The sequence below is a fragment of the Pelodiscus sinensis genome, chromosome 2 (genome assembly GCF_052426305.1).
Source record: "Pelodiscus sinensis isolate ZL-2025 chromosome 2, ASM5242630v1, whole genome shotgun sequence".
Classification (NCBI taxonomy): Eukaryota; Metazoa; Chordata; order Testudines; family Trionychidae; genus Pelodiscus; species Pelodiscus sinensis.
The window spans coordinates 34,979,194-35,002,649 of record NC_143053.1 but is presented as its reverse complement, the minus strand read 5'-3'; the positions used below and the strand labels follow the sequence as shown (position 1 = coordinate 35,002,649).

Genomic DNA, 23,456 nt, shown 5'->3' with positions numbered 1-23,456 from the left:
CATTTACATATATCACACTCTCATTTGCATTTACTCCTCAGATCCCTATTGTGCAAGAGGTTTTTGTGAATAGTTTTTTGAAAGAAGAGGCCTCCTGGAAAAAGCACAGGTTCCCTGGTGGCCAATCTGTCCATAGTAATCACAACTTAAGTGTGAGATAGCGTCCAGTCAATGTGGACGCTATCTTTTGAAAAAGCAGATTCCTTCTTCAATGCCCTTTTGTTGTGTGGACCCTCTTTCGAAAAAAGTTTTTCTGGAAGATCTCTTCCGGAAAAGCTTCTTCCAAAATAAGCCTGCATATAAGGCTTCTTCCAAAATAAGTCTGTTCTTCCAAGACATAGCCTCTGGGATATTGATGGCAGAACCATGCATAGGTCCCTGTGTCACTGTCTAATATCTGATCCAATGTGGAAAGTAGTTTCAGGAGGTCTTTCAGAATTCTCTGTCTGCTGAACTGATTTGTCTTCAAAACATTTGTAAGTACAGAGTGCTTCATTCATAATTTGGAAGAGGCTGGGTAGCCATCTATCTTGGATGGTTCAGATAAAACAAATCCTACATCTTGGCATGAGGGTTAGACTAGATGCCTGTTATGGTTCTTCTAATCCTATGAGTCTAAGAATTGTAGTCTTGTAGGGTTTGGTAATACCCAGAAATGTGACTTTAAAAATGTGCCATTTAGATATGATATATTCATTCTTTCTCAATGACTTATATATCATGTTCATTCAAGTCAGAAGAAAGAGGTTTTTCTATCTACCAAGACAATAGGCTCATTCTAACATAGCCAGTCAAAAAGAAACTTGTATGCATTTGATGTGAAAAACAGAATAACATAGTTTTCTTCAATTTGGTATTGTATTACATGCAATAAGATAAAGAGATATGTCTTAGAAGAAACATAGGAAATGCATAAGTTTCCATATTTATAGTCATTTTTATCCCTAACACTTCTATTTTTAAAGATTGATTGTGATATTTGGGTAATTCCTATTAGATCTGACCCAAAAGATTATTGAAGCCAATGAGAGTATCTCCATTGTCTTCAGTGCAATCTGGGTGAAGCCATTTATGCCATGAGGTAATTTTTGTGATCCTTCTTTCATGAGAGAGACACACTGTTTGCCTCCTGAGTGAAGAATTCTGAGGGTTTCTCTTTGCACTCCATAGTATGCCAGACAAATCGTTTATCATTATTCCTAAACAGGACCATAAACAGAAAAACAGCTGTTTTTCTTTCTGTAGATTTCCTCTCTTATATAGAGTGAAATATTTTAACATGCACCTGACTCAATATGTGAGTAGATCTGTGAGGCATACACTACATAAATGACCATAGGGAGATAGGCATTAGTTACCTACTGCCTGAAAGAAACATTTCTGAGGTATGTTACCTCCGGGTGACTATCTTTTAAGAATACAATTGTTAGCATAGATGCATAATTCCTTAAATATTATCAACATACATTTCACAATGATTTTGTTTACCAGTGGTCTACTGCCTCTCAGTATAGACCTCACATGCCACCATATCAGTAAATATTGTGCAGATTTCTGACCTAGGGGATCCCAATAAAAACATGCAGTCTGTGTGTACCCTCTGCCAGTTGGCACAAAAAGGCTCTAGGGTCACAGAGTAGTTTTGCGGTAAAGGTGTGTTATTATTCAATTTTTGTGATTGTGGCAGGGAAGATGGAAGCAAGTACCTCTGTCCTTTTTCCACGCTGATGTTAGTCTGAGTACCATATGGAAGGTCCTCTACTGTATGTAATACAGAAGGGACAATATTAGAGTATGTGTGATTCTCTTTCTCTGTGGCTTAGGATGGATTTTCATAGATGGTACCCTCTGGTGCACTACAGTTAGGGAATGGTCAAATCCAATATTGCCTTAAATTTAATCTAAGTATTCTCCTTAATATTGTTGTTCTCCTTCCCTCTTGCTCTGATCCTCTGGGTCTTCTATAGTGGTATTTTTTTAATATCTAGTTTGCTATTTTTCCTTGTGTTAATTCAATTCATTGATGCCAAAACAAAACTACATACCATGACTATTTAAAATTATGTACATAAGCTATTAAACTATCTATCTTAAAGTAATACATCACAGTAAGACTAGGCCTGACTTTCCTTTCTTAACTGTGCTTAACTATTATTATATTATATTATATTATATTATATTATATTATATTATATTATATTATATTATATTATATTATATTATATTATATTATATTATATTATATTATATTATATTATATTATATTATATTATATTATATTATATTATATTATATTATATATTAACAATGACAATTCACATATTTCTAATGCAATTACAAAATTAATTTGGTAATAAAACAAGTTAACCTTTTATAACACTTAAAAGTGAAATTTACATTTACAAGTATTTCCAAGCTAAAAGCTTTATTTGAGCAGTGAAGTACTGAATTGTAGATTGTGGGCTTTGAGATGAAGGGGAATGAGCATCAATCAAATATAGTGATCAGTTCACACCCTTCATCCAAAATTCCCCACTGTAAAATGGCATGCATTATGCAAAGGGGGGTAAATCCTTTTTCATGAGATTCCCAATCCAGCTACATACTCTGGTTCTATTACAGTAGGGTTATCCACTCTTGTGGAAAAAAGGGCTAGAAGCCACGTAAGAGATATATGAATAAACTCCATTGCCTTGAGAAGTTATTTTTCTTAGTATCTGTGTTTTGATTTTACCCCTCAAAGCTACTACTTTATCCACATCTTCCAGGAGGATTAACCATCCCTTTCCTTCCCATCAAAAACCTAGTGTACGTGTCAAGGACTGATAGCAAGTAGTCTAAGTTTCTGAGCTAGTACCTATTGGGTGTCTACAAACAGCCTGATCTGATACACAGTTGTGACCATGTAATCATTTGCTAATATGTATTACTACAGAATGCTCAAAAGTACAGCTTTCCTTCTCATTTCAAAAGAACATTCTCTTTTATGAATGGGTATCACCCACATGTTAGTATACAGATTTTAACATTCCAATGTCAGCAATAGAACCGGTTGGTCAGAACATGCATCTCTCCTGTATTTAGAAGATGACAAAGAAGAAAAAGATAAGTATGTGTAAGTAAAGTTGAGCCAAACAAAAGCTAACACATTTATTTGTCATACATGATTTACATTTCAGGTCTAATTATGGACTTAGAATCTGCTTTTGCCAACTAAGCTCTAGCTATATTAACAAGTATTGTGCTTGCTGTGGTAGCATTAAAATGCCTCTTTTCCTCTGAATTTTCACAGCTATCATTTGTCTTGCAGGATGCAAACTATGCAATGAAGCTGCTAAGCTCTAGTAATGATTATCATTACCTTTTAGAAAACATAGTATTCATTTAATATAATAGCTATAATTCATCCTTCAAGTGTTTGTATACAAGTTTAGCTATATTTCAAACAAGTACAAAAATATGATAACATAGCACAACTTCAATATTTTCCAGTTGGATTTTGCTATTTCAGTTTTGAGTTATTACTTTATAGATTTAGAGGAAAATAGTTAATGTGCCGCCAACTAATACACATTAAAATAATGTACATATATTTCTGTTCCAAAGATTCTGTATTGATTCTCCTTGTATTTATAGTGTAGTCTGAAATTTATTTCATTGTATTACTTTTGCCAGAGTAGAGCTGACTTAGAATAATAACACTGATACATTTGTGATCATTCTTTTTCTGCAGGGTCCAAAAGAATCAGTGATAGCGAAGTTTCTGACTATGACTGTGATGATGGAATTGGTGTAGTTTCAGGTATGAATTTATCAATGCACTCTTCTAGGTTCAGCAACAAGCTTCTTATATTTATAATTTCCTATGATTAATTTAATGTTGCTGTTCTCCTGGTAAAAAAATAAATCGGCACTCAATACACATTCTTCTAACAAACATCAGGGTGCTGCAAGCTAGCTTTTCTTAATGCATGATTAACTACAAAAGTGACTTGTAAAGGGGAAAAACAATGAGCTCCTTTCCTTTTTTGTTTCTTTATGATGTATAAAGAAAAACCTGAATGTTAAAAAGAAAAGAAAAAGAGTTTTATTTTGTTCTGCTTTCTTTATAACTCAGAATTCAGGTCTTATGTTATTTGGAAGACTTTATAGTGAAATAGTGAAAACATCAGAGTCATGAAAAGCTGAACATTTGAGAAAGGAAGGGAATGTTAGCCATGTTTTTAAAAGTCTATTTGTTTTGTTAACAGGTATTTAATTTCAGTGCTTCATGAGTATTTAAGACAAAAAATGTTATTGACAAAGATTCAACATGCCCACCTCTAATGCTGAGCTAAAAAGAGCTCACAAAAAACAACTCTGAGTTCTCCAAGATGTCCATCAGTAAAACCAGAGGAGACTACATTTTGCATTTCTGGATATTTTTAAGTGGATAAAGTGAAAAAAAAACAATTGTTTTTATAAAGAAAAAATAACACACCAGTAATAAAACTCCCATACCAACCTGTTGAATCTTTAAACATCCCACAGAAGGAAAAGGGATATCCTGTGACAGGAAACAATCCTTTGCTGGTTATGACTCTTTCTTTTGAATGAGGCATCATTCTGGGCTGCAGTGTGTTTTGTAATCATCAGGATGGTTAGCTCAATCCCCAGTATTTAAACATTTTTTCTCACCTACTATCACCTCTTTGTTTCAGCCCCTCTTTGGTTCCATATCTATCACTACCTCATGGTCACAGGCCTTATCTATAGGTGAGAAAGGAATTAGGTTAGAAACCATTATTAAGTAACTCATCTATCCGGTGGAATGTAAAACATAAGCTTAGTATCTTTCCTTGAAAAAATGCTCCTGTATTCACTAATTATGATATATTTGAAGGTCCTCGCTACCCTACCAGAGAATACTATCAAAGAAAACTTTCCCTCCTTCTTTGAGTAACGTCTTTATGGGTACTCTACTGTAGATGTATGTGTACCCCAGCATCTTTAATTGGAGAGTTTTGGTTGCAGTGCCTTTCTGAGCTGTCACTTGTGCTCCCTCCCTTGTTGATGTGCCTCAAGGCTATCTAATACTGAATGGGCAAAAGCCTAGTACTTCCTTCTCAACTGCCTTTGACCTCACATAGAAAGAGCAAGTGTCCTTTCCTTATCTGTATAATTATCATAATTAGTAGCTGTTTTTATTTCTTTTGTTTTCCCTAATAGTGTTTCATTTTTTAAATTTCCTTGGGATTAAAAAGAAGAACAAAACCTTTGTTTTTTATCCTATCTAGGGGCATCTTCCTTCTCTCCCCACTCTTCCCCTCCCCCACCCCCCGCATTTTACTCCCTCTGGTAAAATAAAAGAAACAAAAAAAAGTGGCGGAATAAAGATGACTTGCTTGCTTCTGCGTTCCTTATTGCTAGAGATTGATCTGTCTCCAACCCCCACCTGGGGGCATTCTTAGCTCTGCCAGCTCTGAGAGGTGGCTCTCCTGTAAGCAGTTTCTGTAACAGGCAGACACTGTCACTATGTCTAATGCCTGGGACAGCCTCACAAAAGTGCTTCAACTACCACAGGACCTGGTAGCTGAAGTTTACAACTCCCTCTGTAGAGAGAAGGCACTTTAGTCTCTAGGGGACTCCTGACGGATCCCCAGAGCCTTTATCTTCAACAAGGGTAAAGTCCTTAAAAATCCACAGTAGACTCCTCCTGCAAGTTCTGAGTCATCAGAAGCTAGCAGGTGTGTGTGTGGGTGGGGGAGAGTCCTTTGGGGTGCCACCTTGGCACTGACAGGAAAACCAACGCCAAGTGACTGATAGCCTGAGTGGGGTCCCCATAGATGCCACCTTGGCACCGAGTGATTGGCAGCCAAACGGGAGTCCCCAGAGCTGCCACCTCTGTGTGGACAGAAAAACAAGCTTACCATGGCACAGACAGCTCAGAAGCAAGGTACCTAGAAGGGCCTCTTCCCCCTCCGAGCTCTACTCTGGCACAAACTGCATATCACTTGATAAGCCAGGGGTAGTCAGGTTTCCAGGCAATGTTAAAGTAACACAATTACTGTACCACCTCTAAAAGAAAAATTTATATATCCTGGACACCTGTGGCCTGGGTACCCAGGGAAAGCGAGTTACTGTACCATCTCTAAAAGTGTGGCACTAACAACTTTCAGTACCTGGTTTCACAAGAAGACTTTCACCAAGGGAGGACTCTGTGCCATCTTAATCATTGGTACCGATAAAGTACCATGGATATTTGTCCATGGTACTGAGTGAGCCCAGGGTTCTACATGAACTTTGGTACCCTGGAGACCTGATGTGTGGGGAAGAACTGCAATCCCCATTATGCAGCCCCAGGACCCCAGGACCGAGTAAATCCAGGCACCTGAAATCGCTCTTGGTACAGGGCCATATACTGCCAATACCCCTGTTGGTGCCGCCCCTACCCAACGGCAAGTCTGACAGTAGCCAGCAGGAAGTCATGGTCCATTGTCACAATACAAGGATTCTTCCCAGTTCCTTTGAGCCCATCTATAATCAAAGTATGAGACCCCATCATCCATGTCTCCCTCCCTACTGCAATCCATGGGCAATGTACATACACAGGTCAAAGTCATCCAGTGTCTCTCAGGGTATGTCTACACTGGCTCGTTAGTTTGAGGTAGGCAGGCAAATGAGGGCAACTGCAGTTGCAAATAAAGCCCGGGATTTAAATATCCCGGGCTTCATTTGCATGTTCCCGGGTGCCGCCATTTTTAAATCCCCCTTAGTCCGAACTCAGCGCCCGTGGCTACACGCAGCGCAGAGTAGATAGTTCGAATTAGAGATCCTAATTTGAACTACTACTCCATGCCTCATGTAGCCGCGGGCACGGAGTTCGGACTAAGGGGGATTTAAAAATGGCGGCACCCGGGAACATGCAAACGAAGCCCGGGATATTTAAATCCCAGGCTTCATTTGCAACTCTGCTTGCCCTCATTACCCTACCTAGCTCGAACTAATGAGCCAGTGTAGACATACCCTCAGAGTGGTTGGTCTCCTACAGAGTGGCTGTCCAGAGTCTCTGAGGCCTGAGCACAGGAAGCTTTTTCAGAACAGGAGGATCTTGCCAAGAGGATGGCAGATTTCCCTACAGGATATGGCAGATACACATCAGAATTGGGGGTATTCTGCACACCTCCTCCTCATCCAGAATTGCCTTCCCAATTAATGAGACAATTCTAGATCCTACCAACTCCATCGTTGTGGATGTGGTTAATGCCTGAACAACATAATGCCAATTTAGCCCCACACAATCTGGTTTGGCAAGATGTAGTAGTTGTTGCTGACATAACTGTTTAGCATTGTAAATTAACAAACTGTTATGATTTTATTAATTATGGGAACTAAGAGTGTTTTTGGAACATTTACTGGAGACACAAATGTCACAATTTCAGGCCATCCTTAAAGAGGATCAGTTGATAACCAGATTGGTGCTAGTGACAGCACTACATGTAGCTGATAAAGTGATCTGATTGCTTTTCATGACAGTGGTACTGAGGCGGGCTTCTTGACTACATCTTTCTGGATTGCCCAAATTGTTGCAGAAGACAAACGCTTTCACAGAGAAGACGGTTTCTTCTCCCCAGTCTAGATTCCCAGACCACATTATGCTCCTAAGGAATCTACTCTTCAGGGCAAAAAGATGACCTACCTCTCAGCCAGACAATACCTACCATCTCAGCACTGTTACAAGCCATAGGGTTCAAAAGAGGAAGCAACCTGCACTGCAATCCACTATTTCTCAAGCCACCTCTTCTAAGCACTTTTCATGGAGCAGTCAAGAGCCTGGTATCTTTCAATGTCAGCTGTCATTCATATACCTGGCATGCCCCTTTGAAGTCACTTGGCCCTGTTTCCCAGCAACTGTATCACCTCTGACAGATAGGTCCTGGGGATTATTTTGAAAAGTTACACCATTCAGTTCATGTCCCTTTTCCATTATAAACTTTCTTCTCTGTCCCCCATCAGGGACCCCTCTCATAGGAACTTACTTCATCAGGAAATATATCATTTGTTACTCCATTGACACAGTCCTGCTGCAACTCAGGAGTAAGGGAGTTTACAAAATGAAGGGAGGTTGAATTCTCATTCTAGATCTAAGAGCATTCAACTAATATGGAAGATACAGATGTTCAAGATGGTCATGGTTGCAGCTAAAGATTTCCTACACTTTACTTCTGGGCAGGATCATAATCAATACAGAATGTTCCACCCAGGTTATTCATCACAGTTCTTCTCATTGAATTGGAGCACTAACCCCAGTACAGCAACTGAAGTTTTCGGCACCACCCTCAATGAAGTACAAAGAGTCACCACATTAGGACAGATGCCTTCCTAATATGCTGAAGAGTTCACCTACACAACCATGAGGTTCAGGGCAAATAGCTTTCCATAGAAGTTATCATTGCACTCTTTTGGAGCCAAGTATTGTCAGGAACGCCTGTATGCACTTTCTGCCTTTCATCAAAAACACCCATGTGAAGATCATGATGGACTTAAAATGACCTCTGTGTTTTACATAAATCACCAAGAGGGTGCCAGATCACTCTTGCTCTTCAAGGAAGCACTGAGACTGTGGAAATGGTGCATCCCTCATTATATACGCATCCCAGCTATCTGTCTACCAGGAATATAGAACATGACAATCAACAATTTCAGATGGAATTTCTGTCAGGACCCTGAATGTGAAGTGAATTCAGAGGTGCTTTGACATATATTTGCCCTTTGGGTAATCCTATTTACAGATCTCTTCTCTATTTACAGGAATAGGAAATTTCCTCATTACTGCCCCAGGCCTGGCCTGCGTAAACATTCATTGGGAGGTGTCCTCATTCTCTTGTATACCTTTTCCTGGTTTTCTCTTCTATCCAAGATCCAGTTGAAAATCCAGCAAAACAAAGTGAGAGCTATTCTGATTGCACCTTTTGGCTACACAAGTCTGATTCAGATGGCTATATGCCCTTCTGTTCCCCCTTGGCTGATTCCTCATTTGATCTCTCAAAACAGAGCTCTGCTTCTTTACCTCAAACTGTAAATCCTTCACCTGCATGTGTGGCTCCATCTTAATTCCAAGGCTTAGAAGCAGAATTCTCTGATGAGCTAAAAGAGGTGTTACTACACAGCCAAAATTGACCACTTAATATACTTACCCACAAAATGGAAATAATACCAAGTTGTTAATCTAAACATAGACCCAGTCTCACCTTCCCTCCCTCTGATTTTATACTACATTTTAGACCTCACTCACTTCCATTAAGATACATCCCACAGTGAAAATCTCCTTCCAGGGCCAGGTAGCAAGCTGTGCAGTACTGTCTGGGGAAGATTTGCTGCTCTGTCCTCAGCAGGGAGCTGCTGCTGACACAGAGGAAGATTCCCTTCTCCCAGCCAGGTGGCTCCATGTGCAGACCCCTGAGCACCTGACTGGGAAGGGCTGATTAAGCAGCTGTGGTGCTGTGCTACTGAGCATCTTAGAGGGAACCTTGCTAGCTAGACAAATACGCAGTGTCTGCTTAGCTGCTGATGTGTAGATTCCTTAAGGACACTGGGAATCTCTTCCCACATGTGATACCATCCGCTTCAGCCTGAGATCTTAACCTAGTTCTCAGCGCTTTGACTAGACCTCCCTTTGAGTCCATGGCAACTTGCTCTCTTGTACACGTGTACATGAAGACACATGTACGAGAGATGGTCAATTTCTTTTTTAAAGACAAATTAACTCTAGGGCCAGGTCTCAAATTTTGCCCTACCGTCTCTGCATTTTCCATATGAATCAACAGATCCATCTCTCTGTTTTTTCCCAAAACCACTTTGCAACAACAGGGCAATGATTCTGCATATGCTCTGCACTAGAAGAACACTAGCATTCTACTTGCAGAAAACTAAGACATTAGGAAATTCCCTAAACTCTTCCTTTTATCCATAGAAAGATCCCAAAGCTCTGCAACATTGGCTCAAAGACTTTCCAAATGGGTCTTTGGTTGCATTAATTGTTGTTATCAAGGGCACAATGTGCTTCCATCCAGAGTCCATATGCACCCCACAATGTCAATTTCTACGTTGGTCACATTCCTTAAAAATATTCCTATCTCAGTAATCTGCAGAGCAGCGAATTGGGCCTCTGCTCACATATTCACAGAACATTATGTGATCATCAAAGATTTATCCCCATGCGATCTGCGATTCCATAGTACTCTATATAGTAACAGACTCCACTCCGAAGTTCCAGCCTCCAGTTCTGAGTACTGCTCAGAGTAACCTAGGCTATATTTAGACAGAGGAGCTATTTTGGGATTCCAAAATAGCTATTCTGTGTCTTTAAAGCCGTCCTTTATTTCAAAATATCTTTCGAAATAATGGGTACACTATTCTGGCATCCCTGTAAACCTCGTTCCACAAGGGTTAAGTGAGGTTTTGAAATAAGCTATGCAATTTGCATAGTGCAAACTGCGTACTTATTTCGAGGTAAGGGTGCAGTGTAGACACACCCCTACAATGGAACATCCATAGGGACACTACTTGAAGAAGAGGAAGTTACTCACCTTGTGCAGTAATGAGTGTTCTTTGCGATGTGTGTCCCTATGGGTGCTCCACAAACCCCCTTCCTCCCCTCTATTTAGGAGTTCTATCTAGGGCTCTGCGGTAGAGAAGGAAGTGAGAGGCTTTTGCCGGTGCAGTGTTAGATAGCCTTGAAGCACATCAGGAGGAAGGGAGACCACATGTGCAAGCTCCATGGGCACTGCTACCAAAAATCTTTGATTAGAGGCACAAAGGCACACATACTTCTACAGTGGAGCACCCATAGGAACACACATCTTGAAGAACCATCATTACTGCACAAGGTGAGTAACTTCCTCTTGTCAACATTAGTTGCTACATATCATATTAGTTAACATATTTCTAACATGATGCATATACCCGTCTAGACAAGCTATGAGAGGGGATTCTACTGCATAGTTGACACAAACCAGTAGCTGTTTCAAGGATGCAGCCAGTCCTTGTTCTGCACTCCCCATTAGCTTCTTTAGAGTACAGGAAGGATAGTTATATGTATTTCTCCTCACCCTGCAAGTTGTTCTTTAGGATTTTCTTCCCCCTTATCTTTGGCCCTATTCTCAGCGGTCAAAAGATCATAGGTTTCCCATACCTTAAGCCTGTTTTCCATACAAGAAGGAAACTATGGAGGAACCCTGGGAGAACCATGACTTGAAGCTAGTTTTTCTTAATGTCTCCCTGGACCAGATGACTTTTTCCTCTCTTCTGCTTTCCAAAACAAAAGGAAAAACTATGTAGCACTTTAAAAACTAACAAGATGGTTTAATAGGTGATGAGCTTTCGTGGTCTAGACCCACTTCCTCAGATCATATTCTGGAAGAGAATTTGCATGACCATATATACCAAAGAAATACAATGAAAAAAGTGAACACAATTATTAAACTGACAAATCAGATTTAGTACAGAAGGTGGGGTCAGGGAGATGGAGGGAGGGAATAGCTATTTATGAGTCAATGAATGGCTAATCAGGGGTGATAAATGGGGAAGCTATCTTTGTAATGGGTAAGGTAATTAGCATCTTTGTTAAGGCCCATTCGTAAAGTGTCAAATTTAAGCATGAATGAAAGTTTGACGTTTCCTTCTGTAATCTGGTGTTAAAGTCTCTTTGAAGTAGGATACATGCAGTAAGGTTGTTAAGACTATGTCCAGGTAGGTTGAAATGAAAAGCAAGTGGTTTTCCTTGTGAAGATGTCTGATGTCTGATTTGTGGGCATTAATTCTTTGGCGAAGTGTCTGAGAAGTCTGTCCAATATACATAGCAGAAGGACACTGCCATCCTCCTCCCAGCATAAAGAACACAGTTTGCTGTTAGTTTCCTTTCAAGTCTCACTAAAAGACCAAGGTTCCACATATCTCACCATGAACAAATCAAAACTGGAAGAGTTTGCAAATCAAGCCATGGAAAGGTTTGGATACCCCAGGTTCTGAAACTTTCTCCTCTCCTTTCAATAGAAGACTTCTGCTTTCCTTCTTCAGACAGCACTTCGTACAGATGCCATCTTTTGTCAAAAAAGTGAAGTGCTATAGGGAGTGAGTGACAAAACCAGCCCCACACAAGGTGGGAGATAGGGTTTGGGCTGCATCAGGCAGGATTTGAGTGGGCAGTGATGCCAATGTCAGTCCTACAAAGAGGGGAAGGCAGGACTCATATAGGTGATAGGCAGAGCTCATGATGCCAGCCCTGTGTGTGTGTGTGTGTGTGTGTATATAGGGAAGGGGCTTTGGGTCAGTTGCTTGGGCCAGCCCCACGTGGTGTCTCATTTTCCCTAATATGGTCACTCTAATGTTAAAGATTCAAGGAAACAGCTTGCCCCACTCAGACCATGACAGCCTCCTCCCTCTCTATTCACCGAGAGTCAGAGGGGCAGCTGGTACAGGAAGCAGAAGAGCCACCTCTGTGATCTTTCAGCTACAAAAAAGGGAAGTTTCCACTGAACATCTCTGGCTAATTTAAATCCATTATGTGGCAAATTGCAACCCTTTAATATTACTGTACTTTGTAATGTATGTTTTGAGCACACCAATTAATTTTATGCATGCTGTGATTTTTTTCCTCAGATTTCATTCGGTTCAATTACTGTAGTAGTCAGAGATGCACATGGTAGGCTGAAAAGTAGAGCAAAGAAGGATAGCAGGGTGTGAAAAATCTAGCTACATAGAGGATAGAGTTACTTATATTTAAGAAGTCTGGTTCAAAATGGCGCCCTCCCCACACTACAAGAATTTTATTTTACAAGAAAGACCAAAGTCTCCTTTATTTTGCTTGTTTTCTTAATCCTTTTTGTGTTAGTTAAAAAGAGTACTGTGACCTCATAGTGCATGTAATGAAAAATGAATAAATTCCATTTGAAATCTTTCAACATAGTAACAGTTAATTTTATAGTATTTATGGTTTGAGTGGCAAAGTTCGGACCATACTTTTCTCTCACATAAATGAGTGCAACTCCATTTTTTTTAGGTGAGTAGATAGCATTTGTGAAATTTTCCCCTTCTTTTGTACATTATTTGAAAACAAGTTATATCTTTCAAAATGCTACACTATCCCTGTTGTTCATTTTGAGTGTTGATTCTTAAATAAAGCAGATAATGACCATTCATCTATTTCATCTGAATTTGTTCTTATGGGCCTGCCAACAGGCAGGGGCAAAGGGGACAGTTGCCCCAGGGATTCCGGCATGCGCTCCAGGCAATACTAAGTGTGAGGGGTCGGAAGAGCACACTGCACTCTTGGCAGTGCTGAGGACTGCCTGGGTGCTGGTGCTCCGGGTTGCTCTAAGGGCTAGCTGCCCCAGCCCTTCTGCCTGAGACTCCATCCCCTTTGCCCAAGGGCCTGCGGAGGTTGTCTGTACCTCTGTGTTTAGCCATTTATGACATCCACTTTTTTCTGACACAGAGTAGCAGATAATATGTTGAGCAATCACATTCCCTAGAAGATTAATGAGATTGTTCTTCATGTATTTTATTTGTATTAGTCTCCTATTTTAGATACTGATTTAAGAATTGATTGGCATTATCTGTCCATTCTCAAAGACCTAGATGTCTTCATTGATTTTATAAAGTCGTGTTATACAGCCACAAGAACATTCATTAAATTAAACACAGCTATACAGTAAATAGATTTAGATTTATATATTTAAGTTCTTTTTTGATATATGCACGTCTGCACAATTCTATGGTTAAGTTTCTACTCTTAACTGAGTTTGCAATATACCTTGGCACATTTCTTTTGGGGCTTTTTATCTTTGGTGTTCTGCTGCCTTGGTTACATTGTAATTGGGACTGGTTGTGTGGGTGGGAATGGTATGAAGTTCCTGTGGCCTTAAAACATCTATGTAATTGCCTCTCTTTTTCACTACTGCTGTCACTTTATGTACTTTTTAAAAACGTATTCCTTGTTATCTTGTCTTTTCATCCACATACATCTCTCATCTAAGGTTCTTGTATTCAGTTTGCAAACTCATCATGTCATCTTGATTTAAATATTTGCCTTCATTTCATCAGTGTTACCTCTCATTTTCTTTCTTCTTTCCTCCTTATCTCAATTATTTCATTTTGTGTTCTTGGTTTTTATTTAACATCAGGTTTTATTTAACATGACAGCTCACTTTGCTCTTTGTTCCTTCTGTCATATAAATACTGTATCACCTCAAATAAGTTTGCTAACATCTTTCAAGTACTTGTCTTGATCCTTTCCATGGCAATTCTTGCTTATTCCAAGTATTGCACATGCAACCTAAGCCCGTCAGAAACCTTTCAGCTTTGTCTCATCATGTTTTCATATTTATGCATAAGAAAGAATTATACTTGTCTGTTTTCCACTTGAATGGTATTCTTGGCCTAGTGTGCAAATTTCCATTTGGCAATACATTCTTCCACCTGTTAAGGACAAAGCCTCCTGTGGTTTGCTGTATGTTTATTTTTTTTTTCAAATACCATATATGTGAACATGATAAAATACATAGGACACTGTTTTGACACCATTATGCATCTACTTATTGTCTACCAGATGACAGATTGACAGATGATCTTTCATTCACTCTAGAGGCGAGGAGTCCTGTGGCACCTTAGGGAATGTCTACACTACCACCCTAGTTCGAACTAGAGTGGTTAATGTAGGCAACCGGAGTTGCAAATGAAGCCCGGGATTTGAATTTCCCGGGCTTCATTTGCATATTGCCGGGCGCCACCATTTTTAAATGTCCGCTAGTTCGGACTCCGTGCCCGCAGCTACACGCGGCACGAACTAGGTAGTTCGGATTAGGCTTTCTATTCCGAACTACCGGTACACCTCGTATAATGTATAATGGCTCTCAGCTAGTAAGTGATGTTTTAAACTCTATAATCAATTTTACAGAATTTTATGGTGTGCTAATGAAAGATAAGATTTGAACATCTACATTCTGGACATTTTATATTCAGGAATTTCTGAAAGTAAAAGATTTCATTAGTCCGGTCTTGAGAATACAGCAGCATTTATTAGTGACTCTGCGCTAAATACTTCTCATTGTGGAAAAGATAATTAGATGCTTGATGAGCAAAATGAGAATACAAATGAGGTATTATTCAGATGTTCAGAACCATCTTGAATAGAAAAAAGTTTGAATGTGTAAAACTCTTGTTTAGGTGTACATCTATACTGCAGGGGTACGTCTAAACTGGCAAGATTTTGCGCAAAAGCAGTCGCTTTACACTGGCCGCAAGTATTTACTCAAGAACACTGACTTTGTACTGTACAAAATCAGTGGTTCTTGCGCAAATACTCCAATGCTCCCGCTCAGGGATAAGCCCTCTTGTGCAAGTATTCTTGCGCAAGAGGGCCTGTGTAGACTGTCAAGTTGATTTCTTGCGCAAGAAAGCCCGATAGCTAAAATGGCCATCGGAGCTTTCTTGCGCAAGAGAGCGTCTACAGTGGCATGGATGCTTTAGCGCAAAAGCAAATATTTTGTGCAAAGGCACATGCCAGTATAGACGCTCTCTTGTGCAAATACTTTTAACAGAAAAACTTTTCCGTTAAAAGTATTTGCGCGAAATCATGCCAGTCTAGACGCAGCCCAGGGCTAACATTGAATTAAGCAATGCAACTTCAGCTATGTCAATTACGCGTAGCTTAAGTTGAAATAGCTTAATTTGGCGTTTAGCACTGTCTACATAACAGGAAATCAAAAGGAAGAACACTCTTCCTTTGACTTCTCTTACTCCTCATGAAATAAAGGTTACCACAAGTCAGAGTAAGATGTCTTCCAGCTCGACATTATTTTGAAATAAGGCTTGTAGTGTATACGTGCACTATGTTATTTCAGAATAATGTACGCTATTCCGAAATAACGCTGCTGTGTAAATGTGCCCTAGTTCACAAAAGTACTCTTTCGAAAAGAAGAGGAAAACCACTTTTTTCTCTTTTCAAAACACCTAAGTAGTCCTTTCGTTCAAAAAACTGCTTGCTTTATTTGTGACATTCCATTGTTCTCTGTATTCGAAGCAAAAGGCTTCTTTTCTAGTAGCATTTGATTTTCCATATGTGGGTTCTATAGGGAAATTACTGTTCAAAGTAGATATAAAACACTAGAGTTCTTTAATTACTTCTTGAAACCAAATGCAGTTTGAAAGTTTTTTAAAAACAAAATATAAATATACAGACTGTGTTCAGTTTTGGCCCAATTTTATGTCATTGGGAGTTTTGCCACTGAGTTCAGTGGGGCCAAAATTTCAAATGAGATCTCCGATTTGTTTCAGTTAGAAAGCCCAATATTACCAATACAAAAATTTCCCTAATTCTTAGGGTCCATGTCCATAATCTAATATTGTTTAAGTGAATTCCTAGGCTGGTCTTGTTGACAGTAACTCGCTTCTGTGTAAAGGGGAAGTAAATGACATGTGTACTACCTAAACCCCACTTAAACTACCTAAAATAGTACTGAAGTGAAATGTAAATGGTTAACAGGCAATATGCTGGCCTTTTACCCTTGAGTGAGTTTCATCTTACATTCATATAATATGAGACAAGAGTGACTTTTAAATGTCTTTGCAACTATCAGAACACAGTTATTAACACAGTATATGTTGGTGTAATTATTAATGTTTAATTATTACTCAATGGTTATTGGACCCACTGTTAATAATTATTGCTCAAAAATATTTGTTTAGAACTTATCAGTTATCGAATAAATTTTATCTGCATATTTTAACAACACATAATTCTTGGGTGTACAATTATGCTAAGCTTCTGACTCAAAATGTACTTTTATGCTTTCCATAAGAGGACCATCATTTTTTATGTGTTTACCTCTGTGAAGTAGAGGATCCAGCGGGGGAAGTTACTTATCAATAAACTAAAATCTTAATCATTTACAAAATCCATACGTTTATTTTAGAAATCAGTGTAAGGCCAGAGTAATTTATCAGCAATAATCAATACTCTTTCTTGTCTCTAACTCAGAAATAAGTGGTTTTCTAGATTCATGTGTCTATTATTGAGAGAGGCAGAAATAATTTAACTTTTTTGCGATGTTTCAGCAAGCTTAAACTGTGAACTGCTATCAGCTCATCTTCTGGACTAATGAAACTCTGGTGCTTCTTCAAGAGAGTTTTTATGTCATCCTTGAATAGTTTGTGCTTGATGGGTTCTCCCTGATGGCTGGTTACCTCAACAAGCAGTCCCCCTCCCCACAAAAAAAATTAATTTCAGGTTGCCTTGACTGCAGATTCTGCAGCTAAGAGTTCATTCAGTCCCTTCTATTGTGGTTGTCATTTTTATGCAAGACCACTAACATTTTGGGATATTCTTTTAAATGTCATTTTTGGTTTTCATTGTTTTCACTTACTTTAGATAATATTATCTTAAAGGCATTAGCTTAATAATCTTATTTAAGTTATTTATCATGCCTGTATGTTGAAAAGACTTAAAAAAACTTTACTTCCCTTCTTAATGTTAAAACATTCAATAGGTGCGTTATACTCCTTTCCTCACCATAGATTTCATGTCTGTAGCTTTATAGAAGTCTTTATTTTTAAAAATTTCATAATTTATTTTTATAAATATTCACACTTTTTTCATCAATGGTTAGGGTATGTGTTCTAAGATCTCTGCCAGATGTATTCATCTTTTTATTCAAGGGAGCTTTAATTATGTTAGCTTTTTTTCAAGACTGCACAGCTTTTTTTTTTTTCCAAAAAAATTTCCCTTTCCTCAAAACTAAAGTAATATCTTTAATTTTAATATATTATATGTGTTAAAACAACCTTCAATTTGATAATTATAAAATGCACAAAACCTAAACACACATAAAGTTTCATTTTTATTTATACTTTCAAAAACTTATTTAATTAAATTTGTTATTTTCCACAATTATCAAGAGCATTCTTCTTTTTTCTATAAATCGTAACAAAAGTAATAGGCAATTGTTCAATTGAAACAAAACATACTCAATTTCATAAAATTTATCTTTAAAAGAGAAACTCATATTGTTTGCTAAACATTTGCCATCACTAAAAATTATTTATACTTTTTTACATTTATTCATTCACTTTATGTACACTGCATTTGAGCACAGTGAATAAAAGGTAGTGTATTTATATTTACAGCTTACTTATGCTTGATTTATTTGTGGAGCTGTTGTAGCTGGTCCTAGGATATTGGGGAGACAAGATAGGTGTGGTAATATTTAAAGAAGACTTCTATGTTAGCGCAGCATATAAGCAGAGCATGCATGTGGCTAAAAGTACTTACATGGATATCCAGAAATGGGATTTGAATTTCCATGATGTGCCCACATATGAAACTTTAATATATTGAATATTTTGGCAACTTGATTATAATATTGTTTTAATTAGTATTTGCTTTACTAATTTTAATAGTGGAGTGTAAAAAAAATAACCAACATATAAAGATAATGCTGGTAGCCTCAGACAGTACAGATAATAACAAAGGGAATGACATTTAATATCACAGTCTGAAACAAGTGAATTATGGGGTCTTTGGTATGTAGTAGTATTGCTAATGAGTTTTTTAAATGGTTGAAATCTATTTTTTTCCAATAGAAAAACAATCAAAACATTTTGTAACTCACTTTAAAGGTTCATACAGGCTCTGCCACTGGTATTGTCTGCTGGTTCAAGCACAAAATATGTAAAAATTATTAATGCGTGAACACTGACACTGTACATGATAACAAATCCTCCTATATAAATGATCTTCCCTTCATTAAGTCACTTAGGGTATGTCTACACTTGCAGCCTATTTCAGAATAGGGCTGCAAATGTAGGCATTCGGAATTGCAAATTTAAATATCCCACGCTTGAGTTGCATCTTCCCATCCGGGCGCCATTTTTTAAAATTTACAAGGCCGGAATAACTGCCCCCATCTACACGTGGCAGTGAAACGGGCATTCGAAATAAAGCCCTATTTCGAACTACCTGTTAAACCTCATTGCAAGAGGCATAACAGGTAGTTCAAAATAGGGCTTTATTTCGAACGCCCGTTTCACTGCCGCGTGTAGACACGGGCAGTTATTCTGGGCTAGTAAATTTAAAAAATGGCGCCCGACCGGGAAGATGCAAATCAAGCGTAGGATATTTAAATTTGCAATTCCGAATGCCTACATTTGCAGCTCTATTCCGAAATAGGCTCCAAGTGTAGACATACCCTTAGAGAGAGAGAGTCTACATCTAGACTACGGATTTCATTTGGAACAAGCTTTTCCAGAAGTGATCTTCCAAAAAAACTTCTTCTGAAAGAGAGTGTCCACACTGCCAAAGCGCATCGAAAAAGCAATCTGTTTTTTGAAAGATAGAGTACACACTGAATGGACGCTATATTTCATTTAAGCTATGATTACTATGGACAGAGTGTCCACTAGGGCAACTGTGCTTTTTTCCTCTTTACTCTTCTTCTGAAAGAACTCCCTCTTCCCCATTCATACATGCCTTTTTCTGAAAGAGCTCTTTCAGAAAAAGTCGTCTTCTTTGTAGAAAGATTACTAATGCTGATTTTCTTTTGAAAAAACGCAATTGCAGTGTGGATGTAATTGAATTTTTTTTTTGGAAAAATGGTCATTTTTCCGGAAAAAACCCTCTGTAGTGTAGACATACTCAGAAAGAGAGAATTATTTAAAACCTAGTGAGCTGTTTCTATGGCCAGAAATAAAAATGTCAATATACTGTGCATAGTTTAATAAAAAGGTAATCAAACTTTTATGTTCAAAGAAAGGAATCATATTTCTTAACATATGGACAAGACAGCAGTAGTCTTTTTGGGGGATGTGCAACAATGTTTCAATGGTGTCTGTAGGCTTTTGCTTTATTGTTTTCATTGCAGTGAGATTGTTAATATTTACTATTGTATAGTATTAATATGAATTGCAATAATGGCCAAACACCCCAATTATGACTGGGTGTTATTATGCTGGGCACTCGTAAATACATCAGTCACGTCTCCTGCCTTCAAAGAGTTAACATTATAATTTAAGACAAGATGCAACCAATGAGAGTGACAAACATTGGTCAGGACACAGAGGTGAAAGAAATAGAAACATAGGGATAGATTTTTAAAAGGTAGTCTGCAGCTTTCTTAGGGCATGTCTAGACTACAGGGATTTTTCGAAAAAAGTGGCCTTTTAAAAAAAAATCTTTACCTGCATCTAGACTGCCGTCGCGTTCTGTCAACAGTAAATTGAAAGATTGTGGCGGTTTTCTTGACTGTGGAAAACTCGTTTTATGAGGAATAACACCATTTTTCAAAAGTGCTCTTTCAAAAAAGGTTCTGTGTAAATGCAAACTGTGCTTTTTTGAAAGTACTGATTGTAGTCTAGATGCTTTTTTTTAAAGAGGCTTTTTCGAAAGTATCTTTCGAAAAAGCCTCTTTCGAAAAAGGCCTGTAATCTAGACGTAGCCGTGCCCAAACTTTTAATTAATGGTACTTACTTGAGGTTTAGACAATACCAGGAACTGAAAAAATAAAATAGAATATGTATATGGAAATGATTTCTGGCTTACGGAATGATGAAAATAAAATGCCCTTTTCATAAACTTTGTGTGAGATATGATGTATGTCTCCTGTACCCCAAATCACTCTCGACAGTCTTGTTTTGCACTTTCTCCCTTTCACATAGACTGTTGAGAAAAAAGGAGATGTTATGCTTATTCGAAGCACACAGGTTCTTTTTTAGAGGGAAAAGGCAATATGCCATGTTTATTGCAAATACAGCATGTGCATTCACTCATTCATTCACTCACTCACACACTCACACACCCACACACACAAGTCCTGCAGCTGGTTACCAGTCTTATCTATGCTTGTGCCAGCCTAGCAGCTAATTAGGGTGGGCACGAGGAAGGAGCTGGGTTCTCTCGGCCATGGTCCAATACTCTGAAGTTGTCTTCACAGGACTAACCCAAAGCTTCATGACTACACATCCCACTTTTAAGATTCTAAGTCTCATCTTCAGTGTATGGGTTTTGTAGCATCATGCTGAAGTCATCTAATTGTTTTATCTCAAGATTGCTTCCATAGTTACATTTCAGCAGTACTTTGATGAATGTCCTGGGAGTGACTGAGGTTGGTTTATTTCCTTCACAAATCTGGTTCATAGGTGTAAGCCCTCACTTTAGAGTGGTTAATTCTGCCTATCTTGGGCTAACTTGAATTTGATGGACACCTGAGTTCGCACCACCTTGTTAACCATTCTGACCCTCTGGTACCAGAGTCTTTTGTTTCTTGTCTTCCCACATTCACACACCCCTTACTTACACAAAGGACAGTTCATTTCAGAGAAAGCAATTTCTCTTACAAAGGAACAGCCAAGATTTCTTACACACTTACAAAGTTAAGAAGACAATTTAAAACAATTTTTTATTACCTTCTAATACCTATAAAAATTTCTCACCAACTTATAATGCCTAAAACAGAATATATTTCAATATCTAGCAGCTGCTATAAAATACGTCTTATTAAATAAAATCATAACTACATCAAACAAAGCTAAAATAAAATATCTATATAACTACTACTCTGTGTCAGGCCTAAAGAGATACCGGTAAAATGTCAAGACTATACAATTAGATGTTATTGAGTTCTCCTTCTTACTGATGTCTCCTTTTTTTCTCTCCAAGAAACCTGCACAACAAATATTATGAATATGAAATCCAGATTACATATTTAAAATTCTTTTATTTTAACATCAAGAAGGCTCCTGTCCTTACACACACATACACATTTCCGTTATAACCAAACATTTCTATAAGAGTTGATTTGGTATTCATGTGCCTGTATTAGATTTGGAGTTCCAACAGAGATGATTAAATATTCATAAAGTTATTTTCATGAAATTATGTAGCTAGCAAAGTCATTTTTGCATGTGCCACTGAAAGTCAAATTAAAAAGGTGACTCACTTTAAATTGCATCATGGTCCCTGGGGAGTACAAATTAGATTACAAAGCATTTTAGAACAAATAATTACAGGAGTTAAGGCAAATATAATCAGACTGCACATTGGCAGTATGCATTAAACTGTACAGTACTTTTTAATGCAATATAAGATATTGGTCACTAGTAATATTTTCTGATTTTAAAACAAGTTTCTTGGGAAAACGATTCTGATTCTGTTAGTAATTTATTGATATTTCAGGAATCAGTCATGCAAGCTGCTGTTTACTCTCAACTACCATTGGCATTTGTTTCAGGGAGAATTGAGGACATTCAGCACCTTACAGGAAATATTTACCACTCACACATTTGGACCCTAGGTAAATTTTTAACAATATGCTTTGATCCCTGCTGGATTTTAAAACTAATTTTGGTTAATGAAACCAAACAGAGAAGAAAAGTTGCTGACACTTTTTTTCTGTGTCCTTCTAAAGACTGGCCTATACGTGAGAGTTAACGCAGATTATCCTGGAATAAGAGTGCCCTTCAAAGGGTATGGCTACACTACAATTAGAGATCCATAGCTAGCTCTTGCAAGCTGACTTCTGCTTGCCGGGCTTGTGCTGCACGGGTGTCTAATTGCTGTATAGATACTTTCCAGATACTTTCTGTATAGATTCCAGAAACTTTCAATGCACCCAACAACATCATCAACCTATCGAACCACTCTTTTAGCCCAGCAGAGGAATCTGTCCTATCCCGTGGACTCTCCTTCTGCTCCACCACCCTAGAAATATGATTCAGTTCTGTGGGGATCTGGAATTCTATTTTCGATGCCTCTGCCTGAAGGAATATTTTCAACACACCGATGTACAACACACTGACCTTACTGCTCCCCCCTGCCAATCCCACAAGAGTAAGGTTTCTATGTGCCCCCCCCATTAATGGTTGTAACGAAAGTCTTAATTTCTACATTGCCTGCTTCTGCAAACGTGCTCGAGCTGACATTATCAGCAAACAACAACATAGAACACACAATCTCAGTCATGCAGAACACAATGCTATACACAGCCTCAAAAACAATCCTAACATCATAATCAAAGAGGCCAACAAAGGAAGCACTGTAGTTATCGTGAACAGGACAGATTATGAACAGGAGGGAAACAGACAACTCACCAATACCAGATTCTACAAGCTTCTCTTCTGTGACCCCACTAAGGCATATTAAAAAAATCTGAAAAAATTGCTCATGAAGCTCCCTGATGCTGCTCAGGAACAAATTTACACTAACCACCCTCCCCACACACAATCCCTGACCAGGAACTTTCTATCTGCTACCCAAAATACACAAAGTTGGACATCCCAGATGGCCCATCATCTCAAGCATTGGCACATTTACCACAGGATTATCTGGCTATATAGACTCCCTCCTCAGACCCTATGCTACCAGCACTCCTAGCTACCTCCACAACTCCACTTACTTCCTGAGGAAACTTCAAAACATCAGTTAATCT

General features: G+C 38.3%; 1 protein-coding gene across 1 annotated transcript in view; it reads left to right on the top strand.

Annotated features, from left to right (window-relative positions):
• RIMS2 (regulating synaptic membrane exocytosis 2) overlaps window positions 1-23,456 on the top strand; it is a 510,981-nt gene that overhangs the window by 207,427 nt on the left and 280,098 nt on the right. Inside the window, exon 13 of the mRNA XM_089776190.1 lies at window positions 3,734-3,802. Coding sequence (XP_089632316.1) covers window positions 3,734-3,802 — 69 coding nt within the window. The remainder of the gene's footprint in view (window positions 1-3,733; window positions 3,803-23,456) is intronic.